General features: G+C 46.4%; 1 protein-coding gene across 4 annotated transcripts; it reads left to right on the top strand.

Moving 5' to 3' along the window:
• The first annotated feature begins 1,221 nt into the window (after window positions 1-1,221).
• On the top strand, window positions 1,222-15,396 carry LOC114108789 (uncharacterized). Of its 4 annotated transcripts, none has more exons than XR_009596840.1 (3): window positions 1,222-1,842; window positions 5,505-5,559; window positions 7,954-8,376. XR_009596840.1 is itself a non-coding variant. In XM_060400652.1 (3 exons), the coding sequence occupies exon 3, from the start codon at window positions 12,468-12,470 to the stop codon at window positions 13,605-13,607; it is 1,140 nt and encodes a 379-aa protein (XP_060256635.1). In that variant the 5' UTR covers window positions 1,222-1,842; window positions 5,505-5,559; window positions 11,973-12,467; the 3' UTR covers window positions 13,608-15,396. The 4 variants fall into 4 exon arrangements, 2 of the variants coding, with proteins under 2 accessions (XP_060256635.1, XP_060256634.1); XR_009596841.1 differs by having other exon boundaries at window positions 1,222-3,457; XM_060400652.1 differs by lacking the exon at window positions 7,954-8,376 and adding an exon at window positions 11,973-15,396.
• Window positions 15,397-25,262: the final 9,866 nt, after the last annotated feature.

Below are 25,262 nucleotides of genomic sequence, written 5' to 3'. Positions count from 1 at the left end.
AGCTTTAAAAAAAAAAGAAAAAGGAAAAAGAGTCAGGAAGCTGCTCCCAGACGGGTGCAGACTTGGGTTGTGAGTCTGGGAATGAGAGCCGGGGGTCCTCGGAGTGCAGACCCCGGGTTTTTTCCGGATTCAGCCCGGGGAGCGGTGGGAACAGCTCGCGCCCTTTCTCTCTGCCCGTCTTCACCCTCGTCCTGCTCCTCCTCCCCTTCCCCCGCTGCCGCGAGTTTCTATCTCCATTGTTCCCTGAAGCCCGGCAGCCAGTGTGCAGCCGGGCCCAGCACAGGATCCGCAGCCAGCAACTTCCTCTGAAGCTGCGATGCATAATTACAACCAGCTGCTCCTGCTCCGGGCGGCTGGCCGGCCGGCTCTGCAAACAAGCGTCCTGATACCCGGAGTTCCCCGGGGGCCACAGGCGGCTCCTGGCAGCAGCAAATCCTCCGAAGGCAGTGCCCACGCCCTCGCAAGACAAGCGAGCAGCCCGCGTCCCTCTCGCGGCTCCAGGGGCCAGCTGCCTCCTCTCTTCTCCACTGAGTCAGAGAGGGTCTTTTCCACTGCTCAGGGGAAGGTGTCTGCTCGGTCGGTCACCCGCTGCTGCCCTCACCCTACCGGCCTGGTGTCACCTCGAAGCAGGATGGTGTGGGACTGGCTGTCCAGGGGCAGCGGGGGTTTGATCCCTGGTGGGGGAACTAAGATTCCACAGGCCACATGTAGCTAAAAAATTTTTAATTTTTTAAATTTTAATATAGCAGGTGGCGTGTCCTAGGTCTGACTCAGGAAGCAGGAGCACCAGGGATCCCAGCTTTCAGTCAGCATCTCAGCTAAGGCGAACATGGAGAGACGGAGGTGGGAAATTTGCCCTGCTCTCAGCTAGCAGGAGGCAAAGAGACAATTGAGGTTGCTTTAAAAGGATACCAGTGAAAATCCAAACAAGCCTGACTTCGTCTCTGGAACTAGGGAGAGCAGCGAGTGAGCGTGTGAGAGCTGAGGAATAGCCCCGGACCCACCTCAAAGCTGTGGGTTCATTTGGGGACCTCAGTGACTTTTCAGGCTTGACTACAAGTATGATTCTGATCCAAAATTAGGCTTTGGATGTGTAACGCCAGGCTCCCTGCCCCACCCACCGCCTCTCGCTGCCCTCTGCCGTTTCTTCAGAGCCTGGCTCCTGGCCAGTACTGGCCCTTCTAGCTCCTGGGGGAAGGGCTGGCCTGGCTGTTCTGTCTTGTTCTGTTTCCAGGCGGGGTTTTAGGATGGGTGAAGGTGCGTGGGCTCTTCAGGAAGTCGAGGGGAAATTGACACGCTTGGCAAGGGCATCCAAACCTCAAATCACTCACTTCATCCAGCCAAAGGTGGAGGAGACGGTACAGGTAGGAGCATGGCGGTGCCACCCTGGGCTGCCCATGAGGCTTCTGCCCACTGTGCCTGCTAGCCTGGGCTCCCGCCAGGTCTTCAGCAGTGAGAGCCGAGCCAGGCTGGGCCTGCTGCTCTGTCATGTCCGACGGCAGCCATGGAGGTGGGGAGCAGCTGGGAGTCTGCTGTTGAACAGGAGCTGCTCATTTCACAGGGCGATTTCCCAGGGTTGCTGGCCTGGCAGGAGTGGTGCAGACGGCAGCATCTTCAAGACCGCTCGTCCTCTCTGACCTTCAGCAGCCAGACCACAGGCAGCAGCGGGGCTGTTGTGTTGGGGTTCGCCTTCGCAGCCTTCTTTGTCTCATTGTTAGTAGGACTTTGTTTGCAGAGTGGTACCAGGCAGGGAGCACTTTCTTGGAAGGAATTGTAAAGCAGCCTGGATTGGCAAAGGGCATGCAAAGAGCCAGTCACGCTTGAACGTGTGTGCACAGTGGGGTAAGTGCCTCGCCAGCTGTGGCTTTTCCATGTGTCCTCAACAGTCTGTGCTAACCTTTGCAGTTTGATTCCCCACAGGAAGAAAACAATACCACTTAAAGTGTTCTTTCGCTGTTCAACCCACACTTTCCCTTTGGATTCTTGAGCCTGGATACACTTTAGAATCACATACAAAGCAAACTCCAGCCTTCGAGAGCATCACAACTTGGCTCTTTCAGCCCGGATATGACTGATGCAGCTTGACCGGCTCCTCCACCTAGAGCAGCTGGGAAGTCCCAGGGAGTAATGTGATTTGGGGCAGGTTTTTCTTTGGTGCCTTGCGATGAGGAACAAGCTTAACAAGCAGTCATGTCTGAGTTCTCACTTTACTGCAAAACTTGCTTGAGGACTTCAGAGCTTTAAAGGGCTCTGTTCCCAGAGAAGAAGCAAGAGAAGGCACCTAGAGCCCCGTTCTATCAGTCCAAGTGGAGAACAAAAGATGTACAAGAGCAGGAAGGGAAAATAGTCCTCAGAATGATCAAAGTGAGGTTGAGAGGGACAAGTGCCAGATTTTGAAGACAGGAGACTTATTTTTCTTACTCGGCCCCTAATTATCCATGTGGACTTGACAATCTACTTCTCCTGGCTTAAGTTTTCTCATCTGTAAAATAGGGGTGGTGATACCATCTCACTGCTAATCTATCGTGTGTGTGTGGTGAGAACAAGCACACTAAGAATGTGAAAAGTAGTAGAAATGCATTTTGTAGTAGTGTGTGTGTGCTAAGTCGCTTCAGTCGTGTTGGACTCTTTGCAACCCCATAGACTGTAGCCTAGCAGATTCCTCAGTCCATAGGATTCTCTGGGCAAAAATACTGGAGTGTGTTGCCATGCCCTCCTCCAGGGGATCTTCACCCAGGAATTGAACCTGTTCTTATGTCTCCTGCACTGGTAGGCAGGTTCCTTACCACTAGCACTGCCAGAAAACTAGTATAAGTATTAGCAGCCAGGGACTTTCCTGATAGTCCACTGGTTAAGACTCCACTCTCCCAATGCAGGGGGCCTGAGTTTGATCCCTGGTCAGGCAACTAAACCCTGCATACCACAACTATCACCCATCACAGTCAAATATATATAAATAAATAAAGTTTAAAAGTAACAGATTATCTGAACACTGGGAAAAATACTGATAGTATCCGACAGGTATACTGGAATTTATGTAAAAAAGAAAATAAACTCAAAAGCTCACAGAAAATTAAAAACATTAGATCTTAGCAGCCACATGCATTATGCTTAGGCTTATTTGTTTATTATTTAAGTGAATATTTAGGTGCTGCCATTGCAGTGGGTTTCATGGGACAACATTCACTGATAAATAAAGAAATACAAATACTTTTTCAGGTACAAAAACCTCTTTCAATTAAAAAAATACCCGGTGTCTGTAACTTTTTGCCCATCGGATGAAGTGTTATTTGACCACGTAAAGAGAAGCAGTCTCTCAGGCCCTTTCGACCATCTCTCAGTACTTTACAAAGATGTTCCTGACAGTCTGAGAGCCAGGTATCATGTGTCACTCTTTCCACGAACAGATGGAGAAACTGAAGCATGAAGAGGTAAAGGGAGGTCACCGAGGGAGCAGGTGAGGCTCTGGCTTCTGGTCTCTTTCTCTGAGCCCTGCTCCACTTTGTCTCTCTCATAAACAGCCATTGATAACTTCATCTCCAGGCCAAACACTGCCAACCAGGACCTGCAGTGTGCAAAGGGTATCTCCAGCGTCCTGAGCAAATCCAAGGGCTGAGCAGAAAGGGAAGAGAGACAAGTGTTACCACTGGAGGCAGACAGACCACTCAGAGTGATGCCCCTAGAACAGGGAAGTGATGGGTGGAAAGCTCCACATGATTGGTCCATTTGTACTAACCAAGATTGTATAAACCTAATGGCAAGACCTCCTAAACATTTATTTAACCACCTATTTTTGACACTATACTTAGACATTTTTCTTCCTTGGTATCAGAACTGTGCAGAGAAATAGACTGATGACAAAATAATTGAAATTTCATGTGAATGTTCATATGTTGTGATAATGCATGTCATTATGTATAAGTCAACCAAATGTTTGACTGAATATTTCTACTTAAGCTTTAAGGTTGTGACCCATTTTCCATTTGCATACTGTGTACTCAAATACATACCATATCTCTTTAGGTTTTCTGCCTGGCTCCCCCACTCACTAGCGTTGTGACCTTAGGCAAAAGCTCTGAGCCTCAAATTTCTCCTCTGTAAATGGGTAATCAGGCCTATCTCTGATTTTTTTTTTTTTTTTTTTTTGCTAATACTAACTGATTTCATGTTAGTAAAGATATTGAACACAAGCCCTGGTACAGAAAGAGTGCTTAGTAAATGATATTTCCTTCCTCCCTGTCTTCTAATCTCTTCCTGATGTCTATTGCATACATACAATTCAGAAAGGCAGCTCAGAGGTATATAATTATCCTTGCCAAATATATGAGAAAACTCTGTCTCAGAGAAGTTAAGTAATGTGCTCAGAGTCACACAGAAAATTGGCACAAAACTGGAAGCTTGCCACTAGTCCTGTGATTCCCCAGATCTGAGATCTTTCCAGAAACTTCCATCCATGGCGACCATTGCCTCTACCCAACAGAAGCCCTTCATTTGTCATCTACCCCAAATCAAATTCTATTCTCAGGGGGTAACTCCTTGGTGCCCCTTCCCGGGTCTCCCCTGCACTGCAGCCTCAGCTTCAATCCCATCCTGTCCCTCAGGAGTTTCCCTCTGCCTCCACCTGGGGTTGGATATTCAGGGACTCACCCATGCGGCATATAAGTCAGAATGAATTGGGAGGGAATGTTCTTTTAAATGAAAGAAGTTGCATTAGTTACTACCACACACATTATGTTGTTAAATATCTACAGCATGATAAAATCATTCCAAATGTCACCAATCCCTGGGGGACTTATTAATAATTAAGCATTTTTAGTTCACTTAGGAATGCAGATTCCATTTAACAGGAAAATACACACTAAATCTGTCCATTATACTGCAGCTTTCAACAGAATGTGTTCGAGATCTCAGCTGGGTTTCCCCAGGACAGATGACAAAGTTAATGCAGGTCTTTCCTAAAGCAGCACCCTGAATTTGTGTTTATTAGGAGTGTTTATTAGAGTGACTAATAGTGGAAGGAAGACAACTTGACAAGGGTTAGGGAGAGCCGAGAGGAGCCTAGAGGAGACTGGATGATCCTGAAGAATGTAGGGCAGACAGAGACCCAGGGTGTGAGGTACAGTAAATTATTCGTCCCCGCAGTGATTTTTAAGGTTTTCAAAGGCTAAAATAGGGAAAGAAGGCCTTGTTCTATGTTTCACTTAATGAGAAGGCTGCTTACATTTTTATTTAGCTAACTCCAAAAAGATATATGGCCCTGGACATACACACACACACACACACACACACACACACACACACACACACACTCTCACACTGTTCTTTTAAAAGCAGTTTTCTTTATTTGCTTTGTTTTGTTCAAAATGATATCTGATGCTCTTTTCTTCATCTCTATTTCCTGGGCAAAGTCAGAATACTGAATATTTTGAAAGAAAGAAAGGGATGCCAGCAGACAGATTGCCAATCTCCTCCGTGTCTTTCAGACACGTACTGTTTTCTTCTAGGCCCACGGAAGAAGATTCCTTTTGAAGATGATCAAGGAGACAAAGGGACAGAGAGGTGAGCCCTGGGGAAATCCATGGTCTTGTGGTCCTGTTATTTAACTTCTCTCTCTCTAGGCCCCCTCTCCTACCAGTAGAAGTTTTCATGATCTCAAAATCCCTTCTAGCCATGAGGTACCAGAAATTTAGGCTTGAAGCAGGGAGAAGGTTTCTTCTCAATGGTGGCTGAAGAATTTTGCAAGCTTTTAGCAGAAAATGACTGTGGATAAATTCTTCCACTTCCCTGTTTCCTGAACTGAAACTCTATGCAAATCAGGCCACTTCTTTCCTCCCTCACTTAAAGCACCTGCCAACCTCATAAAAGAGCCATAAATTTGGTCACAAGGGTCCCAACAAAGGAAAAGGATCCTCTCCTAACAAGGGAGGTCAGTGGGACAGGCTATCACCAGGAAGCAGAAACTGCAGGGAAGACTGTTCTGGTGTCCCCTGTAATCAGCCTGGATGCAGAGGAGTCTGCAAAGCTGCCAAGCAGCAGGACTTAACGTGGAAAGCGGACTTGGTTGGCTTTATAGTCTCTTCGCTTTCATCCTGATGTTATTAGAGGTCAAGGTCCAGCTAGTACTGCCTCCAGGGGACTTCTGGTCTGAGAAAGTTGTTGTGTGTGTGGAGGAATCACTCTGAGTGGCTCTAAAACCAGTACTTCCTGTTGTTAGACACAGGGTCCAAGTGGCAAGTGGACCGGTGGGGCAGAGATTCCCACCCTCCTCTCAGGAAAGAATCGACATGGCTAGAGAGGAATGTGAGAAGAGATGGGGGGAGGGGAGAGCAATGAAAGCTATTTATCTCCAGCAGCCTTGGGAGAGGGGTAGAGGAGGAGGGGCCGAGTTTCAAAACAACTTGCGGACTTAAGAGACTATAAGAATGGTGGAGGCAAGATGATTTAAAGTCAGATAGATTAATAATAAACTTGATTATCCTGAATGGTTTTCTTTAGCCACTGGTTTTCCTATTCTGAGCTTCAGTGTTTTTTCTTGCTAATAACTAGCTGGTCCCAGATGACCACTGTGTGTATTCTATATTTCGCCATTTTTAGAAGCAGGGGGTGAGGTTTCTCACTTTCCCTTCATACACAGACACACACACACACACACACACACACACACACACACACACACACCCCATCATCCTGCTCTGAAATGAGTTCTCTCTTTTTTGGCCACATTGCTTTGGTCACACCTCCAGGCATGTTGAACTTCCCTGACCAGGGATGGAACCCATGCCCCGCTGTATTGGAAGTACATAATCTTAACCACTGGATGACCAGGGAAGTCCAACCACCACGAGCCTGATACTCTGAGGAATTACTGTGCTCTGTCTCTTAAAAAAAAAAAATCTAGAAAATTCTTTGGGAACTGTCAAGGCTAATCAGTCAGAATTATGCTTATAACCAAGTGGGATCCTATTACCTATGGTTCACAAGTAGTTGCTTCAGATAGACACTGAGAAATCATATCCAACAGGGCATGGCCTTGATCTTCAGCAGATTAAAAATTATGTTTCTGTGTGTGTGTGTGTGGTGGGGGAGGGGGTTGTTTTCTTCTTTAGCTGCTGTTATTTCTTATACTTTGGGCTCCTGGGAAAGAAAAGCATCTTGGAGATTTCTGGGCACTAACCGTGATCATAGATTTTCCATCCTTGTGGGAGTAGAGTCCAACCAGTTGACTGCACAGATGATTAAACTGTGGACCAGAGAAGTAAACCAGAATAAGTGTGGCCAGCCAGCTGGTTAACCACAGAGCCAGAGAAGGAACCTGGGCTTCCAGGCTCCCTGTTCTGCGCTCTTTCTACTCAGGCGGAGTCTAGGAGATCTGTTGTGCAGAGCTTCCTTTCCTCTTTGTACTCAGCCGGTTACTCAGCCGGAGACAAGAAATCACATTATGGGTGTATGTACCCAAAGTCCTTATCAGTCAAACATTCCCCAGTACTTCACTTTTACCCCCACGGTTAGAAGGCCATATATCTGCATAAGGATATAGCAGGAACACAGACAGGCACACAACAACTGTTCTTTTTTACAACCTTTTTCTTCGCTCCAAGGTTAATTTCTCTTTGTCCTCAATTTCCTTTCTACCCCTGTCTATTCACTTATATTAGTTCATAGGCTAACACTTAAATATACCTCCTTTAAATCTGGGAGACACTAAACGCAGCTAACTACAATCCATAGCCCCAAAAAAGTAATCTAAGTTTGTGTGCTATTTCTTACTTTTGCCCGTGGTGATCATGTGATGGGTGGGAGCTTTGAAGTCATGCCAGTATCAACTCTCCTTCTGAATATGAGCTTAAGTGACTTGCCCAAGAATAGCAGGCAGAGTTGGAATGGGACGGTCCCCACAGACCCACTGACTGTTCTTTTTTCTATGATGCCACACCACCAACCTGCCAACGTTAGGTTTTATATCCTTGTCCAACCCTGGGAGAGACAGATCCTAATGGAAGCAAGACGGATGTGACATGAACCCGGACAGAATATGGGAAGACAAAATGAGGACTGAGCAGCCCAGCCTGTGCTGCTCAATACACTAGTCACCAGCCTTGCGTGGAATGTTAATGCAAATTAATTACAATGAAATGAAATTAGAAGTTTAGTTCTTTACGTCTTCACCTTTCAAACGCTCACAAGTGGCTTGTAGCTGCGACATTGGGCATACTGGGATATGGAGCATTGCTCTCATCACGGAAACCTCTATGGCACAGCTCTGCTTGGCCAGACGCTAGGCCATCAGGGTTTAATAGGAGTAACTATAATTTACTGAGCCCCAACAGTATACAGGGGCTTCCCTGGTGGCTCGGGTGGTAAAGAATCCACCTGCAATGCAGGAGACCTGGGCTCGATCCCTGCATTGGGAAGATCCCCTGGAGAAGGGAATGGCAAACCACTCTGGTATTCTTGCCTGGAGAATCCCTTGGACAGAGGAGCATGGGAGGCTATAGCCCATAGGGTTGCAAAGAGTCAGACATGACTGAGTGACTAAGAACACACGCAGCACACACAGCAGTGTACAGACCTTATTGTTGGTGTTTTATGACTATTTTCATTCATCTTCATATAACCTATGAATTAGTATTATTTGCATTTGACAGAGGAAGGAACTGATACTAAAATTTTTAATAATTTGACCTTTAGGTTTACTCGTAAATGGCAGAAACATGAACACAGACTTGTTAATAACAGACTATAAAGTGAGCTCTAGTTTCCTGGGAGGAGCCATAGAGACTGATAATAAAACTAACATTTACTAATCACAGACTATATGCCAGGCACTGTTCTAACAGTTAACATATACAATTTCATTGAATCCTCTATAAGGTAAGCATGCTCATTATTCCCATAAAGAAACGAATTTAGAGAGGTTAAAAAAACTGCCCTAATGGCAAGCAGCTAGTAAATGATGAACAGGGAATTTAAACTCAAGTAGTCTGAGTCGAGAAGCTGGATGCCAAATCACTACACCACATTGATAAGCAAGTGGCTGCTGCTTCTGCGTTATATAGAAGGCGAGGGCCAACCTGCAGCTTACAAGACCAGGCCTGGTTCACAGGGCTGGTGGCTCTTTCCAGATGGGCTAGCTGATGAAGCCAGCTGTCATCTGCCTCTGCTCAGAAGGCTTGGCTCCCTTTCTTACTTCTGGCCGGCAAGCTTCTATGCCAAGCTGCCACGGCTAGAAGCCATCACAAAGGTCACGCTCAAGCAAGTCTTGAAAACAGTCCTTTGTCCTACTCCTTGGAGGTGTCCCACCTCAGCTCAGTATGGGGCAATTTCAAGAACATCCTGTTGACATTCCTGTTTGACATTTGGTTGGCCCAACTGACATCCTTTCAGTCCTGTCATACTGGCTGAACTCCAGGCATGGTGGTAAATCTGCCTTACCCTTTAAATTAAAGTTCTACCAGACCATCTCGACGATCCTCAGGGTTCAGGACATCAACCCTGAATACTCACTAGAAGGACAAATGCTGAAGCTGAAGCTCCAATGCTTTGACCACCTGATGTAAAGAGCCAACTCACTAGAAAAGACCCTGATGCAGGGAAAGATTGAAGGCAAGAGGAGAAGGGGACGACAGAGAATGAGATGCTTGGATGCATCACTGACTCCATGGACATGAGTTTGACCAAACTCTGGGATATGAAGAAGGACAAGGAAGCCTGGCATGCTTAGGTCCATGGGGTCACAAAGAGTCAGACACGACTTAGCAGCTGAACAACAGATGATCCTCATGAGCTGACTCAAGAAGTTGGCTGTGATATTTATGGTACTGGTCTGTAGATTTTTATTTACTTTGGTCTAGAACCAGGAGTATGTTCTTGTACATATGAGTATAAGTACATACTCCATCTACCAGCCTCATTAAGATATCCTGATTGATTTTTGCTTAATTTTCTATTGCCTTGATACTTTCAGAGCATTACCTCTGAGAAGAAAAATTCAATGGAGGGTGTTTCTTTTGTATTTCAGAGGTGAACTTCCTTTGGCTACTAACGGGATTCTCATTGCATGGGTTAGCATGCAATCGTGGTCAACTTTTTGACTTCTCACACCCTTATCAGTATTATAACTTGCAAGATGGTCCAAAGTCTTTTGGAGGCTGTTTCAAGTAGGGTGGCTTCAGTCGCTCAGCTGTGTCCAACTCTTTGAGACCCCATGCACTGTAGCTGGCTAGGCTCCTCTGTCCATGGACTTTCCCAGGCAAGAATATTGGAGTGGGTTGCTATTTCCTACTGCAGTGGATCTTCCCTACCCAGGGATGGAACCCGTGTCTCTTGTGTCTCCTGCATTGGCAGGCAGGTTCTTTAGCAATAGAGCCACCTGGGAAGCCCCAGTGTGGCTTAGCAGTCACCAGATGCTGTGCTGTGCTTAGTCGCTCAGCTGTGTCTGACTCTTTTCAACCCCATGGATTGTAGCCTGCCAGGCTCCTCTGTCCATGGGATTCTCCAGGCAAAAATACTGGAGTGGGTTGCCATGACATCCTGCAGGGGATCTTCCCAACCCAGGGGTCAAACCCAGGTCTCTCGCATTGCAGGTGGATTCTTTACCATCTGTGCCACCAGGGAAACCCAAGAATACTGGAGTGGGTAGCTGATCCCTTCTCCAGGGGAACTTCCTGACCCAGAAATTGAACCAGGGTCTCTTGCATTGCAGGCAGATTCTTTACCAACTGAACTACCAGGAGAGCCCAGTCACCATATAACAGCTCATAAATGGCTTTAACAGAGAATGGCCTGTGGGTTGTGAAGTTGGAAGTGCCTCCCTGAGACCTTGAAACGTAGGTTTCTTATTGTACTTTGGAACAAATAAATTCTCAAGCCAGTCTCACACTGTCAGTGGTGTGAAGTGGCTGTGGGGAATACCAGTATATAAATGGTGGAATCTTCAGGGAATCCCACTGAGATTTTTTAGTCAAGTCAATAACAGATCTTGTGTAAGTCAACTCTTACTATCAAAGACTTTTGTAAAATTGGTGGATACATTGCACTTCCTCTATGTGATATGCCACAAATACCACAGGAAAGTCACTCCCACCTCACGCTGAAGCCCAAACACACAGTTGTCTTTCAAGAGTACAGCTGACCTTATTGTGCAACCACTGGTTTGCAAGGATATTGACATCAATTGTGCTGCAGTAGGAAACTGTTGGAAGTTTGTGAGAACTGTCTTAACATTCTCATAGATTTTTCTTCTCCAAAAGGGTAATGAACCTAGAGTCCTGCTGTGTGTTCTTGTCACTCTACATAACAGATTGGTAAATCTAAGTAACTTCTTCTAGTTCTCTCTTTTCTTTCCCCTAACCTAAGATTAGCCTCCAACATGATACCCTTTGTGCTCTCAGGGTCCTGGGCTATCTCCCTGGCTGCACTGGGCCTTCATTTACTGCATGCAGGATCTAGTTCCCTGACCAGGGATTGCACCCTGGCCCCCTGGCACTGGAAACACGGAGTCAACCCTTGGACCCCCAGGGAAGTCCCACTTCTTCTGTTTCAACCTAAAATTTTCCTCCGGTGCAGACCCATGATCATAATTCATGACTCTAGCTTCCTGGAGCCGGAATCCAGGGAACAAATTCATATTTTTAACCTAATCTGGCATGGATGCTTCCTTCTCGTGTGGACACTCAAGCACAGGACGACTGGCTATTGAGAGTATTGTGAAGGGGGTTTAAGAATTGGTCTGGTGGCCACAGTAAATTACCCAGTCAAACCCAGACAGGTTAAGATTTAGCATGTTCTCTAATCTACGAAGTTCTGTATTCACAATGTTCTACTCTTTGAACACATCACACTTTCTTCTTCTTAGGGTCATTGCCCACCTGGTATTTTTTCCCTGGAATGTCAACACATGGCTGTTGACACAAAGCTGACCATTTTCTTTTTTTTTTATTGTTAACATGTTGATTTAAATACTTTCTTCTTAGGCCATTTCTAATACCTCTATCAGCCAAAGATGGAGAAGCTCTATACAGTCAGCAAAAATAAGACCGGGAGCAGACTGTGGCTCAGACCATGAGCTCCTTATTGCCAAATTCAGACTTAAATTGAAGAAAGTAGGGAAAACCACTAGATCACTCAGGTATGACCTAAATCAAATCCCTTATGATTATACAGTGGAAGTGAGAAATAGATTTAAGGGACTAGATCTGACAGATAGAGTGCCTGATGAACTATGGAGTGAAGTTCATGACATTGTACAGGAGACAGGGATTAAGACCATACCCATGGAAAAGAAATGCAAAAAAGCAAAATGGCTGTCTGAGGAGGCCTTACAAATAGCTGTGAAAAGAAGAGACATGAAAAGCAAAGGAGAAAAGGAAAGATAAAAGCATCCAAATGCAGAGTTCCAAAGAATAGCAAGAAGAGATAAGAAAGCCTTCCTCAGAGATCAATGCAAAGAAACAGAGGAAAACAACAGAATGGGAAAGACTAGAGATCTCTTCAAGAAAATTAGAGATACCAAGGGAACATTTCATGCAAAGATGGGCTCGATAAAGGACAGAAATGGTATGGACCTAACAGAAGCAGAAGATATTAAGAAGAGGTGGCAAGAATACACAGAAGAACTATACAAAAAAGATCTTCACGACCAAGATAATCACGATGGTGTGATCACTCACCTAGAGCCAGACAGCCTGGAATGTGAAGTCAAGTGGGCCTTAGAAAGCATCCCTATGAACAAAGCTAGTGGAGGTGATGGAACTCCAGTGGAGCTATTTCAAATCCTAAAAGATGATGCTGTGAAAGTGCTACACTCAATATGCCATCAAATCTGGAAAACTCAGCAGTGGTCACAGGACTGGAAAAGGTCCGTTTTCATTCCAATCCCAAAGAAAGGCAATGCCAAAGAATGCTCAAACTACCACACAATTGGACTCATCTCACATGCTAGTAAAGAAATGCTCAAAATTCTCCAAGCCAGCCTTCAGCACTACGTGAACCATGAACTTCCAGATGTTCAAGTTGGTTTTAGAAAAGGCAGAGGAACCAGAGATCAATTTGCCAACATCCACTGGATCATGGAAAAAGCAAGAGAGTTCCAGAAAAACATCTATTTCTGCTTTCTTGACTATGCCAAAGCCTTTGACTGTGTGGATCACAATAAACTGTGGAAAATTCTGAAAGAAATGGGAATACCAGACCACCTGACCTGCCTCTTGAGAAACCTATGTGCAGATCAGGAAGCAACAGTTAGAACTGGACATGGAACAACAGACTGGTTCCAAATAGGAAAAGGAGTATCTCAAGGCTGTATATTGTCACTCTGCTTATTTAACTTCTATGCAGAGTACATCATGAGAAACACTGGGCTGGAAGAAGCACAAGCTGGAATCAAGATTGCTGGGAGAAATATCAATAACCTCAGATATGCAGATGACACCACCCTTATGGCAGAAAGGGAAGAGGAACTAAAAAGCCTCTTGATGAAAGTGAAAGAGGAGAGTGAAAAAGTTGGCTTAAAGCTCAACATTCAGAAAACGAAGATCATGGCATCTGGTCCCATGACTTCATGGCAAATAGATGGGGACACAGTGGAAACAGTGTCAGACTTTATTTGAGGGGGCTCCAAAATCACTGCAGATGGTGACTGCAGCCATGAAATTAAAAGACACTTACTCCTTGGAAGGAAAGTTATGACCAACCTAGATAGCATATTCAAAAGCAGAGACATTACTTTGCCAACAAAGGTCCGTCTAGTCAAGGCTATGGTTTTTCCGGTAGTCACGTATGGATGTGAAAGTTGGACTGTGAAGAAAGCTGAGTGCCGAAGATTTGATGCTTTTGAACTATGGTGTTGGAGAAGACTCTTGAGAGTCCCTTGGACTGCAAGGAGATCCAACCAGTCCATTCTAAAGGAGATCAGTCCTGGGTGTTCTTTGGAAGGAATGATGCTAAAGCTGAAACTCCAGTACTTTGGTCACCTCATGCGAAGAGTTGACTCATTGGAAAAGACTCTGATGCTGGGAAGGATTGGGGGCAGGAGGAGAAGGGGACAACAGAGGATGAGATGGCTGGATGGCATCACCTACTCGATGGACGTGAGTCTGAGTGAACTCTGGGAGTTGGTGATGGACAGGGAGGCCTGGCATGTTGCAATTCATGGGGTAGCAAAGAGTTGGACACAACTGAGCGACTGAACTGAACTGAAAACCTCTATCTAGGGAGGTAGACTATGTTATTTTTATTTCTGAATCCACTTAATTTTCTACCTAAATGTATGCAGCATGTTGGCCTATCTACGGTTGTTTGTGGGTTGGTTGTCTGTAAACTGTAAGGGGGAATACATTTCTGGTTTATTCATTAATGTTATATCTGTACACAGCATATTACAGGCATTTATATAACTGTCGAATGAATGAATGAATACGAAAAGCAGATTAAAGTCATTTACAGAATCTAAGCTGCAGAACTTTTGAGCTGGAAGACATGTTCAGAGACTATCTATGCCATTGTTTACCAGTGAAGTATAAATATCTTCAATTTCTTGTTTTCTGCAAGGTTGATGCTATGAAAATTCCCAAGCACTCTATAGCTATCTTTGATTGGGTTGCACACTGGAACTTGTGTCCTCTACCATCAGAAATACAGCAAAAGAAAAAACAAGGTTTTCTGTTTTGCTTGGTTGGTAAACAATATCCTGGGCTTGCATACATCTGGATAGTCTATTAGTTTCTTTACAGATGGTTTGGAATCACCTGATCATCCTTCAGCGTCTTTCGTGTCTCCAGCTAGTCTGAATGCAGTGGCTGTATCCTTGAGGTCTTTCTCTGGCCCCGTGGGTGGACAGTGACCCTGCTGCTCTGACTCGTGGTGTCCATGGCAAACTCTCCAGGTGGGGGCTGGTCACACTAAGTTTAATAGGACCAAAGGCACCAATGACCAGATGCATTAGGAAGAGAGAGGCAGGGAAGCAGGGTCCTGAAAATAGAAATCACGTCAAAAAATAGATGACGAGTTGATAATGCCTTGAGGCCTTTGTTCAGGAACACTCTGGTACTATAAAGGGAAAGACGACAGTGCCATATTCTTCTGTGGAGTGCGCGTCGGTTTTTCTTCAAAAGTTCTTCCCAAAGAAGGCCTTGTGGGTTGTGGCTAACTCCATTTTCCCTTTTTATCTAGATTTGTGTTTCAACGCAAAATGTTATTCTTCTGCCAAGGATTGCTGTATCATCACATTAACAATAAGATAAACAAACTTGACAAAAATTCACTGAGAACAATAAGCGGTGGTAATTGCATATTCTTGTCCTAGGTATTTCCTTTTTGTTCTCAATTAAAAAGCAGTCCCAGCAGTTGTGTATGCTGTATCATTTGTTCACCTTAAATAAATACTTTTGAATCTAAAAATATAAGCAGAAATAAAACTTTCTGAAAAAAATAAAAAAGCTGATACTCAGAATCACATCAAAAATGAGAAATGGATTTTTAGGGGATCAGGATGGTTTTCAAGCCGCTGAGGTTTCCTGACAAGCCAGCTCTGTTTACAGTTCTAGATCCATGAGGGTCTCAGCCCTAGACATATAGCTGAATGGTGCAGACGCCCAGGAGAATATTTGAGGTCTGCTTAGACTTCACAGAACTATGAGTTAACTACACTCACTGGCAGATATTGCAGGAAAGAACAGGATTTGAATTAGCATTCGGTCAGTTCACAGCTATGACCTACTAGTGCATTTTAATTCACTCTGCTTGAATTCAGCACACGATTCTCAACTGTGACTAGCAGTGCACACATCTGAGACCCCTACTAGAGGTGGTGCACAAGCGTGAATTTGCCACGTTTAGGGGCACGGGCTCAGCCATACACTTCTCTCTCCAGATTACCAATGGAAATGACCAGGGAAACTTCAGAAGAAGCAAAGTGGCCGACCACTTTAGCTTCCACACCTGATCCACGCAGCAGCTGGGCTCTGAGCCCTTCAGGACAGGGTAACCTGTCTCCTCCCACCTGACCTATGGGCTTTTAAGCAGCCGGCTCTAGCATGGAGAGAGAAAGCTCTCACACGGCCTCCTTTGCTGTGCTCACACTTCCCACACGACATGCTGAAACCAGCGTGTCAGGACAGACACACTCATAATAAAACCAGAAAGCAGTGACAGTGCTGGCAATTTTATACCTGGGCCATGTGCCAGAACTGGCTCCGGGGAGGAGGTGCGTGGACGGGAGGAATGCCCTGCTCGCAACCCTTTGCAAAAACAAAAGTTAGGGCTGTATTAACTGAGGGCTGCTGGCAGACTCTGGCTTAAGGGTTTTTTTTTTTCCCCCAGAACCTTTGGAGATGGGGCCTCAACTAAGATCAACAAGGGGGCTTTTAGACCCCAGACATGTATACAGACTCAGCAGAGCCGGCCAGGTGAAGGGGCCAGGACCCCCATCCCCAGCCCTGCTTTGGCCCATGGAAGCCCCGTCTTTTCAGTGTTGCTAAATTAGTCATCTATGCAGCCTCTGTACACCTAAAACCGTCTGAGTTTTTTAAAAATCTGACAGCATTTCTGTGTCTACAGTTCATGGGGTCACAAAGAGTCAGACAAGACTGAAAAGACAGCATGCACGCATTTCTGAGTCAGGAATTCGTGGATGGCTTAAGGGTGTGTTTTGGGTTCAGGGTCTCTCATGACGTTAAGATATCAGCCTGGGCTACAGTCACCTAAAGTTCTGACAGGGGTAAGAGGACCCATTTCATCCAAGATGCTCACTCACATCATTTTCCCTGGGAAGTCAGTGCTGGCTGACAGCAGAAGGCCTCAGTTCCTTGATGCGTGGACCATATCCACTCACATCGTTGCTTGAGTGTTCTCATGACACCGGCTTCCCCCACAGTGAGTGATACAGGAGACAGCAAAATGGAAGTCACAATGTCTCTTATGTTCTGGCCTTGGAAGTCACACACACTTGGTTACACAAGTCACCCTGCTTAACAGGGAGGGAACTACACCAGGACATGAATATTGGGAGGCAGGGGTCCTTGGGGGCCGTCTTGGAGGCTGGCTACCTTGGCTGCCTCGTGGCTCTACTGCTGCCCACGGGAAATGATCTTCTCTCAAGAGCTATACAAACACCAGGGCTGGGACTTCCCTCACAGTCCAGTGGCTAAGATTCTGTGCTCCCAATGTAGGGGGTCCAGGTTCAGGTCCCGGTCAGGGAACTAGACCCAACATGCTGCAACCAAGACTTGGTACAGACAAAAAAAAAGACAAAACAAAACAAATACCTGAGCTCTTCCCAAGAGCCATACAAATCTGACGCTCATGGTAATGTCCAAGTGTCTTTCTAGAAAAGAGCCAACGTTCTTGACCTGTCTGCCTCAAGTAGGGGGTGGTTCAGTGTCCAGCCCCAGCCACCACATCTCGGCTGTGTAGCAGCAAGCACATTTGTGACAAATGCTGAGAGTAACCTAGTCACTCACTATCCAGGCGCACACCATGGCTTAGATGCAGCTTGAAAGCAAGGCCCACCCCCAGAGAAACTTCTAGATGGAGTATTGCTCTAAAATGAGCCTCTGGTGGCCTCAAAGACTGAATAAGCCTATCTAAGTGTCTGAGTTATACCTGTGAGGCTCTGGGGAGAGTGTGCCCTCACTGTATTTCTGCTCTCTTCCTGGAGGGCAAATAAAGCTTGCTGACTCAGGAGGGAGACAAGACACTCAACGGTAGTAGTTCTGGGGGTTCAACTTTGGTGGCTGTCTGCAGAAACTCCAGTGATCTGCAAGATAATCTGACCTAATTTCAACTGTAAACTTAAAAACTGACTGAACAGATAGTACATACCTGGCTGTTTAGAAACATTATCTCCTTTAATCTTCAGAGGAACCCTTAGGTAAGAATCATGACCACCATTTCATAAACCTGCAAACTGAAGATCAGGGAGGTTAAATGACACACCCAATGTCCCAGCTAGGAGACGTGGGCTCAGAATTTTCCAGTCTGAGTGTGTCTGACCCTAGAGCCCATGTTATACACTCTCTGAGACCTTTCCAACTGAGAAGAGAACATATACCCAGGAAAGAGGGAGGAGAGGACAGGGTCCCCACACTGCCACGGCCCAGCATCAGGGGCAGGAAGATGGATAGAGGCAGAGGGCCGAAGAAGGACAAACTAATGGCATTTGCTGTTGGGAGTGACCAGTCTGTGGATGTTCTTCAGCTCATCTCTTGGCCCGCTTCTCCTCAGTCTAGGAGACAGAGACGCCAGATGGGTCTCAGGGGGCAGCAAACTGGGCATCTTCCTCCAGCTCCAAGGAGAGTCGGGTTGTTAATACTAAGTTACTCTAGGCTGGCCTCCTGCTAAGTTAAGCATCACTTTTAAAAAATCCTCACATCATTATTGTAAGGTAAGCATTACTGCCGCTTTTAATAGTTGGGGAGAAGGAAGATTGGGGAGTTTAGGGACATCCCCAAGATCAAAAGACCCCAGGTGTCAAAGCTCACATTTCAACCCAGGCATCTGACTTTAGGCCCATCAAGCATGTAACACCATGTTCTACTAGACAGAGGTTGAGGGTCGTGGATGACCGCGTGGCCCTTTCAGGGCGGGGTGACAGTGCCAGCCCGCGACCAGGGAGGGGCAGGGTCGCCAGTCCTCCTGAGGGACGCATGCGGATGGCGCCAGCCGTGCTCAGGCAGCCACATGGGAGCCTGCTCCTCCGGGACCCACCCGACCCTGTTGCTTGGGGGCCGGGCCTGCAGCGATCCTGGCCTTGGCCTTGCCCGAGTCGGAAGGCAGCCTCATGCTCGGCTGGACAGCAACTGGGGTGCTCTGGATGGATGAGCTAGAGAGGGAGGTATCCAGGCTTAGGCGTGCGCCAAGGACCGGGGCGTGGGGCTCTGAACACAGATCACACCCCCGATCCCTTTCCCCCGGCGATCCCCACCCCTCACCACCCGCCTCCCACCGCCAGTGGTCGGTCTGCCCGTCTGGCCGGAGCCTCCGCCGGGTGCGGCCGGACGGTGGTGGGTGACTGGGGGAAGGGAGGGGACGCCCTGCTCCTCGGCCGTCGACCCCGGAGGCTTTGTGTATTCGGAACCGGATTCCCCACCTCCCTCCCCCACCTCCCATTCCCGCTTTCTTTTCCCTTAACCCAAGTCCCAGTAGAGTATTCAGCAATTAGCACGTGAGGAGGGGGTGGAAGGCGGCGGCGGGCGGGCGTGGGGGCGGTGAGATTCCCCCGCACCCACCGCCCCCCACCGCCCCCGCCGGGATGGGTCCCGAGCTCCCGCCTGCGCTGCCTTCGTGCGCCACCTACCGGCTGCTCGCGGCAGCTTCGAGCCCGCCAGCGCGGTTCCTAGGCAGATCTTAATCTCCGTGGACAATAGACAATGGGATTTTTTTTTAAAAAAGCAATGATTTATTTTGGGGGGTGGGGATAAGAGGAAAGGAGGGAGGGAGGAAGCAGCAGTGTGTTTGTCATCGCTTTAGGAAAAAAAAAAAGTCTGTTCTATCATTGTTTCTGCATATCCATTATGTTGAGGACAAAAGAATCCCCTTCTGGAACAACAAAGCCAAGGGAAATGTTTTCTGTGGCTGACATTTAATTGTGTGCGCAAGGTGCTACATTATCACGGAGAGAGACTGTAAGGAAGCTAGGGCACAGCTTAGTTGTATGCCTGATCAGGTTCAGAAGCCTGGTTTTCTGCGTTAAGATGTGGGCTTTCTTACCTGAACCCAGTTTTATATGGCCTCATGTACTGGTGTTATGCAGGACACATTATTCTGTGTTTCTGTATAGTTGCCTAACCCAGCACAAGGATTCCTTGTGGATTGTTTTCTCACTGCCTTCAAGGGCCTTTTCTTTTACAGCCAACAGGGATAATCATGCTTCATTTCACAACCTCCCTACACTCACTTTACCAAAACGACACTAATTTTAAGGAGCTATTAGGAGCCTTGGAGAACACTTAGACCAACCTCCTCAGTTGTACACAGGAAGCGGGTAGAATGCCTTGTCCAAAGTCATGAAAGTGATTAGAGATGCATTTGGGACCAGAAAGCTTGTATCCTGAGCCCTGGTTTCTAGTATGATCTGCTATTTAATGTCCTGATGCCCAGCACCCCCTGACTCTCTCACCCTGTCCTTTCTGGCTGAACAACCCCCCAGGCAGTGAGTTGTGTGCACAAAGACCAGTGGTAACTAGGCCTGATCGGGGTGGGCTGAAGTGTAAACTTCCTTGATTGGCGGCAGCCCTTTTATTCCCTTTTCACCGCTTTCCCTCTGTAGAATGAAGGAGGGGTTGAGGGGTGCAATATGGACATTATCTTCATTCCTTAATTTTGTTATTTTTGCTGTGATAAGTTAATATGTAAAACCTATACAATTATCCACAATTCACTAGAAGATGCTTTTTCTGAGAGGCAAGGCTTAAGCAGCCCTCCATTCCACCCCCACTGCTAACCCAGATGCTGGGAACACAGAGGTGCGTGTCTTCCATCTTTAGAAATTGTTCTCAGTGGTCTCTTGACAAAGATGGTTTACCCTTGGGAACTTGACTAAGATTTCCTTCTTAGGTTCATGAAAAATCCCTGGGGAGATGCCGATAGCTGATCATATTGTAACAGAGACATTTTTCTTCTGCCATCTTGCAAAACAGGCTACAACAGACGGCACTCCCCTTTGAACTCTTAACTGTGACACGCTGAGACAGGATCGTCGAGTCTCAGGTGAGAAGCTCAGCAAACATCTTTGCACATCCAAAATAAGTCAACCCATCGTAGAAGTCTGCTTATTTGAAAGGTTGTTCGATCTGTTTAAAGCAAATAGACTAATCTCACAATCTGTAGACAAATAGGCAACAAGCTGAAGAGGTTTCAAAACAAAAGCCCAGAGCACTCTCTAACTCTCTTTTAACCGTGTTCTAAAAGCATAGAGAAGCAAAAACACACTGGGATTGCAAGCAGTTCTTAAACCTTTCTGCTGAGTTGTGGCACTTGAAGCACTTTGGTTTATACTGAGACTGTGTGACATGTTAACAGGGAGTTTAGATTCTCTCCATCTCTTAGTTATCATCTGTTTTTTTTTTGTTTTTTGTTTTTTTTTTTTTGTACCCAGTAGTGATTCATCCTGTCTCTACAGAAAGACCCCCAGTTCAACGATATTTTGTTATGACAACCACCCACCTACAAACACCTTGCCTCAAGGATGTTGTGAGAATCAAATGCGATCAAATGAGATGATGTAGGTAAAAGTGCTTTTAAAAGCCTAAAGCACTCTTCCGATGTGAAGACTTATTCCCATGTGTTTGAAGTTTTGAAAGTATCGAAATCATTCATGGGAGCTGTACCATAGCTCTTCTGTAAAGTTGTGACTGGCCCATTTTTCAGATGGGAGCTTCAGGTTACACATCAGGGGCAAGGTTTAATGTAAATTTTAGAATATGCAAATCTGACCTTCAAGAATTCCCTCACATCATGTTGGTATCTGGTAAATGCTAGAATGCTGGTGACTCACTGCTTCCCTAATATCCTTATTTGGTTGCATACAAATAAAAATGATTATTTTCAGATTTAGGTTTTCTCAAATCGTGGTGTGAGCAGTTATTTTTGCTTTCGCTTTAGTCACTGTTCTCTGTAGTAGAGAGTGTATTTAGAGTTGTAAAATCTGTGTTGTTTTTTTTTTTCCATTTGCAGCTTAAATTTAGATATGGAATACAGCAAGCAAAGTACTGTCTTGGTCAGATATAGCAGTTGTCATAATTCAATCCCGTATCTCAGGCACGTGGCCCTCATTTGTACACACAGAGGGACTCCACATCACTAACTTCACAAGTGCATGCTTCACAAGACTGTCTACACACATGCCTATTCACGTAGCATCTCTCGTTTGGACATCTCGAGTGACAGGCAGATATTCTTTTTAAAGAATGCTTGTTTATTTCTGGCTATGTCGGGTCTCAGTTGTGGCATGCGGGCCTCTCCCTGGCTGTGGTGTGGGCTCAGGAGTTGCTGAGCCTGGGCTGAGTTACCCTGCAGCACGTGGGATCTTAGTTCCCCAACCAGGGAGCAAACCTGCATGCCCTGCATCGGAAGGCAGATTCTTAACCGCTGGGCCGCAAGGGAGCCCTGACCGGCAGATGCTCTGTAGCTGTTCCCCTCACTATCTGTGTTGGAGTGATAGGGATCCACTGAGATGAGACCCAGTGTGTGGAAAGTGAACCCTCACCCCCACTGGTTGGCTTCTGTATGACAGGCCCATGAGGTGCAGAGGTCTCTACTAGGTGCTCAGGAAGAAACGAGTGATGTTACCAAAGAATGAACAAAATCTCGGAACCCCAATTTCCCCAATAGTTGTTCTAGCTTACTAAGACCAAAACTGCTCTCAAGTTACTCCAGAGGTCAATGCCTGAAGTTACTTCCTGCCCAGGAGGCTGGCTGCTAGCTCCGCGGACTTTTGAACTCATTACCTGCTTTAACCCCGGGTCTTTATACAGCCTGCATCCTGAACCTGACTCAGCAGACCCCGCCGTGATTAACTTCCTGTGACTGGACCTTCAGATGTGAATGCTGACGAAGTCCCTTCCAGTCTAGACTGGTCAGCTGCAAGAACATTTCCCTAGTGGTTTCAGTTAAACCACATTCCGTCGTCTAGTCCCTTTCTCTTTTAGAAAACTTCTGGTTCCTTGGGGCCGAGTTGGTGGCTCTGACATCTTGGAAGCTTCTGTTTATGGAGCTTTGTTGTTATAAGGCAGGTAGATGAGTGTCAGCTGGTTCTCTCTGTGTCTCCTTGACTGTCTTGTCCATTCAGGTTCCAGATTTTTTGGTGGATCAAAATCTGACACCAAATCCTGATGAAACATGGGACAGTGTAATGGCCACCAAAGCTGTTGAAGAGCAGGTGGGTGGAGTAGGAGATAGAGAGGGTGCAGGCAGGTGTGGAGCCTTAGGTGACTGTGTATGCTCTCAATGCCTAAAGCCACCTGCTCCATAGCTGCCTCAGACTGGGGCTTGGTCAGTGTGGCGTCTCTCTATCCACCCCCTATCTCTGCCATCTGTACTGTGGACTTCTGTCCCCATAAATTCCTGCAGTGTAGGGAATCCCCAGTGGAAATGCAAAAATAATCATGTCATCCTTCACACGTTTATGGTATTTTGGCAATGTTTCTAATAGCCACTAAGGGACAAGAGTTTATCTTTCTATCTTACATCTCATAAATCTTTTCCTTTTCTTTTTCATCACCAGTGTAAATTGTGCTTAGTCCAATAACAAGGTTAAAATTATGGTGCTCTTCATCATTACGGAGATGCTCTTGTCTCTGATCGGGACGATGCCTACGTCGGAAGCTTAGCAAATTTATTTTTTCCCCCTTTGCCTGCATCAGGGGGTCGTCTGGAAGATAAGCAGAGGCATTGTTCCAGGCCTCTGAGTGTAAACATTTACAGGAGGGTGCTGTAGTCGGTCAGTTAATCCGTGCCTCTGCTCTTCCTCTGAGTTTGTTTTTCAGACAGATAAAGTGAGAGCTGTCTGAGGTCACTTGCAGGGCTGAGGAACCCAGATTGTGTAAATGCAGACAAGTTATTTAATTTGTCTGCGCCTCAGTTTCCTCATTTGGGTGTAATGACAGGGCCCCATCAGTTCATTGGGAAGGTTTAGAGCCACAGAAAGTGTAAAGCATTTAGTACAGCACCTCGCACATAATGTTGGTGTTTAATCACTCAGTTGAGTCCGTCTCTTTTGTGACCGTATGGACTTTGGTCAGCTGGCTCCTCTGTCCATGGGATTTCCCAGGCAAGAATTCTGGAGTGGCTTGCCATTTCCTTCTCCAGGGGATCTTCCCAACCCAGCGATGGAGCCCAAGTCTCCTGCTTGGCAGGGGGATTTTTTTTGTCACTGAACCACCTGGGAAACCCTCCTGGTACACTCAGCATCTGCCTGCATTATCATCCTTCCTATTTCCATCCTCTTTCCAACTGAGAGCCTTCTGCCTGGCAGGTCCCTGGAGCTGCCGGAAGAATCATACAGCCCTGGCTGTGGTGCTGGGACTCCCCATGTTAGCCTCTGCTCCTCGGGCTGCACACGGGCCCAGGCAGAAGTGGTGACAAGCTGAGTGGAGTCCTGGGATAGCGCCGCCTCTCCTTTCTACTGCTGCTGCTCCTCTTGCAGGGGTCACGTGTCTCTCGGCTGCCAGACTCGTGCCGTCGGGGGGCTCTCACCCAGGCAGCCTGCAGGAGACGCCTTTTCTCTGCCCTCTGGGGTAATTTCCTCATCTGGGCCTTCTGTGGCTTCTCTCCTTCTGCCCTCACAGCTCTGGAAGGCCCCAGATGTGGAAATTACCCCCGTTTTCTGGCTGATGTTTATTAAGTTCTCTCCAGTTTTTACTCATATCTGCAGTCTCATCTTCTCACTTTTTCCAGAAGTGCCCCCTCACTGACCGCTTTCTGTGGTCTCCCGTGCCCCTCCTTGAGGCCATCATTTGGAAACCTTCTGTTTTCAGACACCTCCACCTGCATCAACCATCAAACCTCCAGTTTTTGATTGAGGGTTAGGTTAGGACAATGTCTGCCTCTCGCTGGATAAGACAATCCGTATGATCAGACTGTCCTTCCTGGAGGTGTTGCCCTTTCTCTCCAGAATAGCAGGCCAGTGCCAAGCACGCCTCTCTGTCATTTACTCTCATTATTTCAAGCTCCTTATTTACCGCCTGGGTCAGACACTCATTCATTGTAGAAGCGGAAGATCCCCTTTTGATGGTTTGTGAGTTGGAGCACGGCTCTCCCTCAGGGGATTCAGGGTCTGCTTTCTCTTCTCTTTCTGAGCTGTTGAGTAAGCCCCAAGAATAGCTTGTACTTTCCTCTCTCAGGAAGCAAACACAGTGTGGAAACTAGAGTTCAGGTTCAATGTTCTTGAAATGACAGCACATCATAAGGACTGATCATTTCCTCCTAATCATAACTCTTGTATCTATCTGTCTATCTATCTATCTAACATCATCTATGGTTTTTTTTGTTAGTTACTTCCTTATATCTGACCCACCATACTTTCACTGAACAGCAGATATGCTCGGATATGACCGATCACTGATACAGTGGCCTGGTTTTTGTCAGACTCTCCATTTGCTCTCAACAAGTAGAATTGGTAGCAGCTCACATTAGAATGCAATAGAGAAATGCCTGGAAAGGCAGACAGACAGCATTATTACTAAAGCTGATGAAAGTCAATGGCAAAATGCATTGGCAAAGCATTTTCATCTATGGAAATATCTTCAGCTGTGAAAGTTTGACCAGTG

This window comes from Ovis aries, chromosome 17 (assembly GCF_016772045.2).
Source record: "Ovis aries strain OAR_USU_Benz2616 breed Rambouillet chromosome 17, ARS-UI_Ramb_v3.0, whole genome shotgun sequence".
Classification (NCBI taxonomy): domain Eukaryota; kingdom Metazoa; phylum Chordata; class Mammalia; order Artiodactyla; family Bovidae; genus Ovis; species Ovis aries.
This window is presented reverse-complemented; position numbering and strand designations above follow the sequence as displayed.

Excerpts from the sequence above, each read along its gene's own strand:
- LOC114108789 (XM_060400652.1), top strand. The coding sequence starts at position 12,468 with ATGGGAAAGACTAGAGATCTCTTCAAGAAAATTAGAGATACCAAGGGA.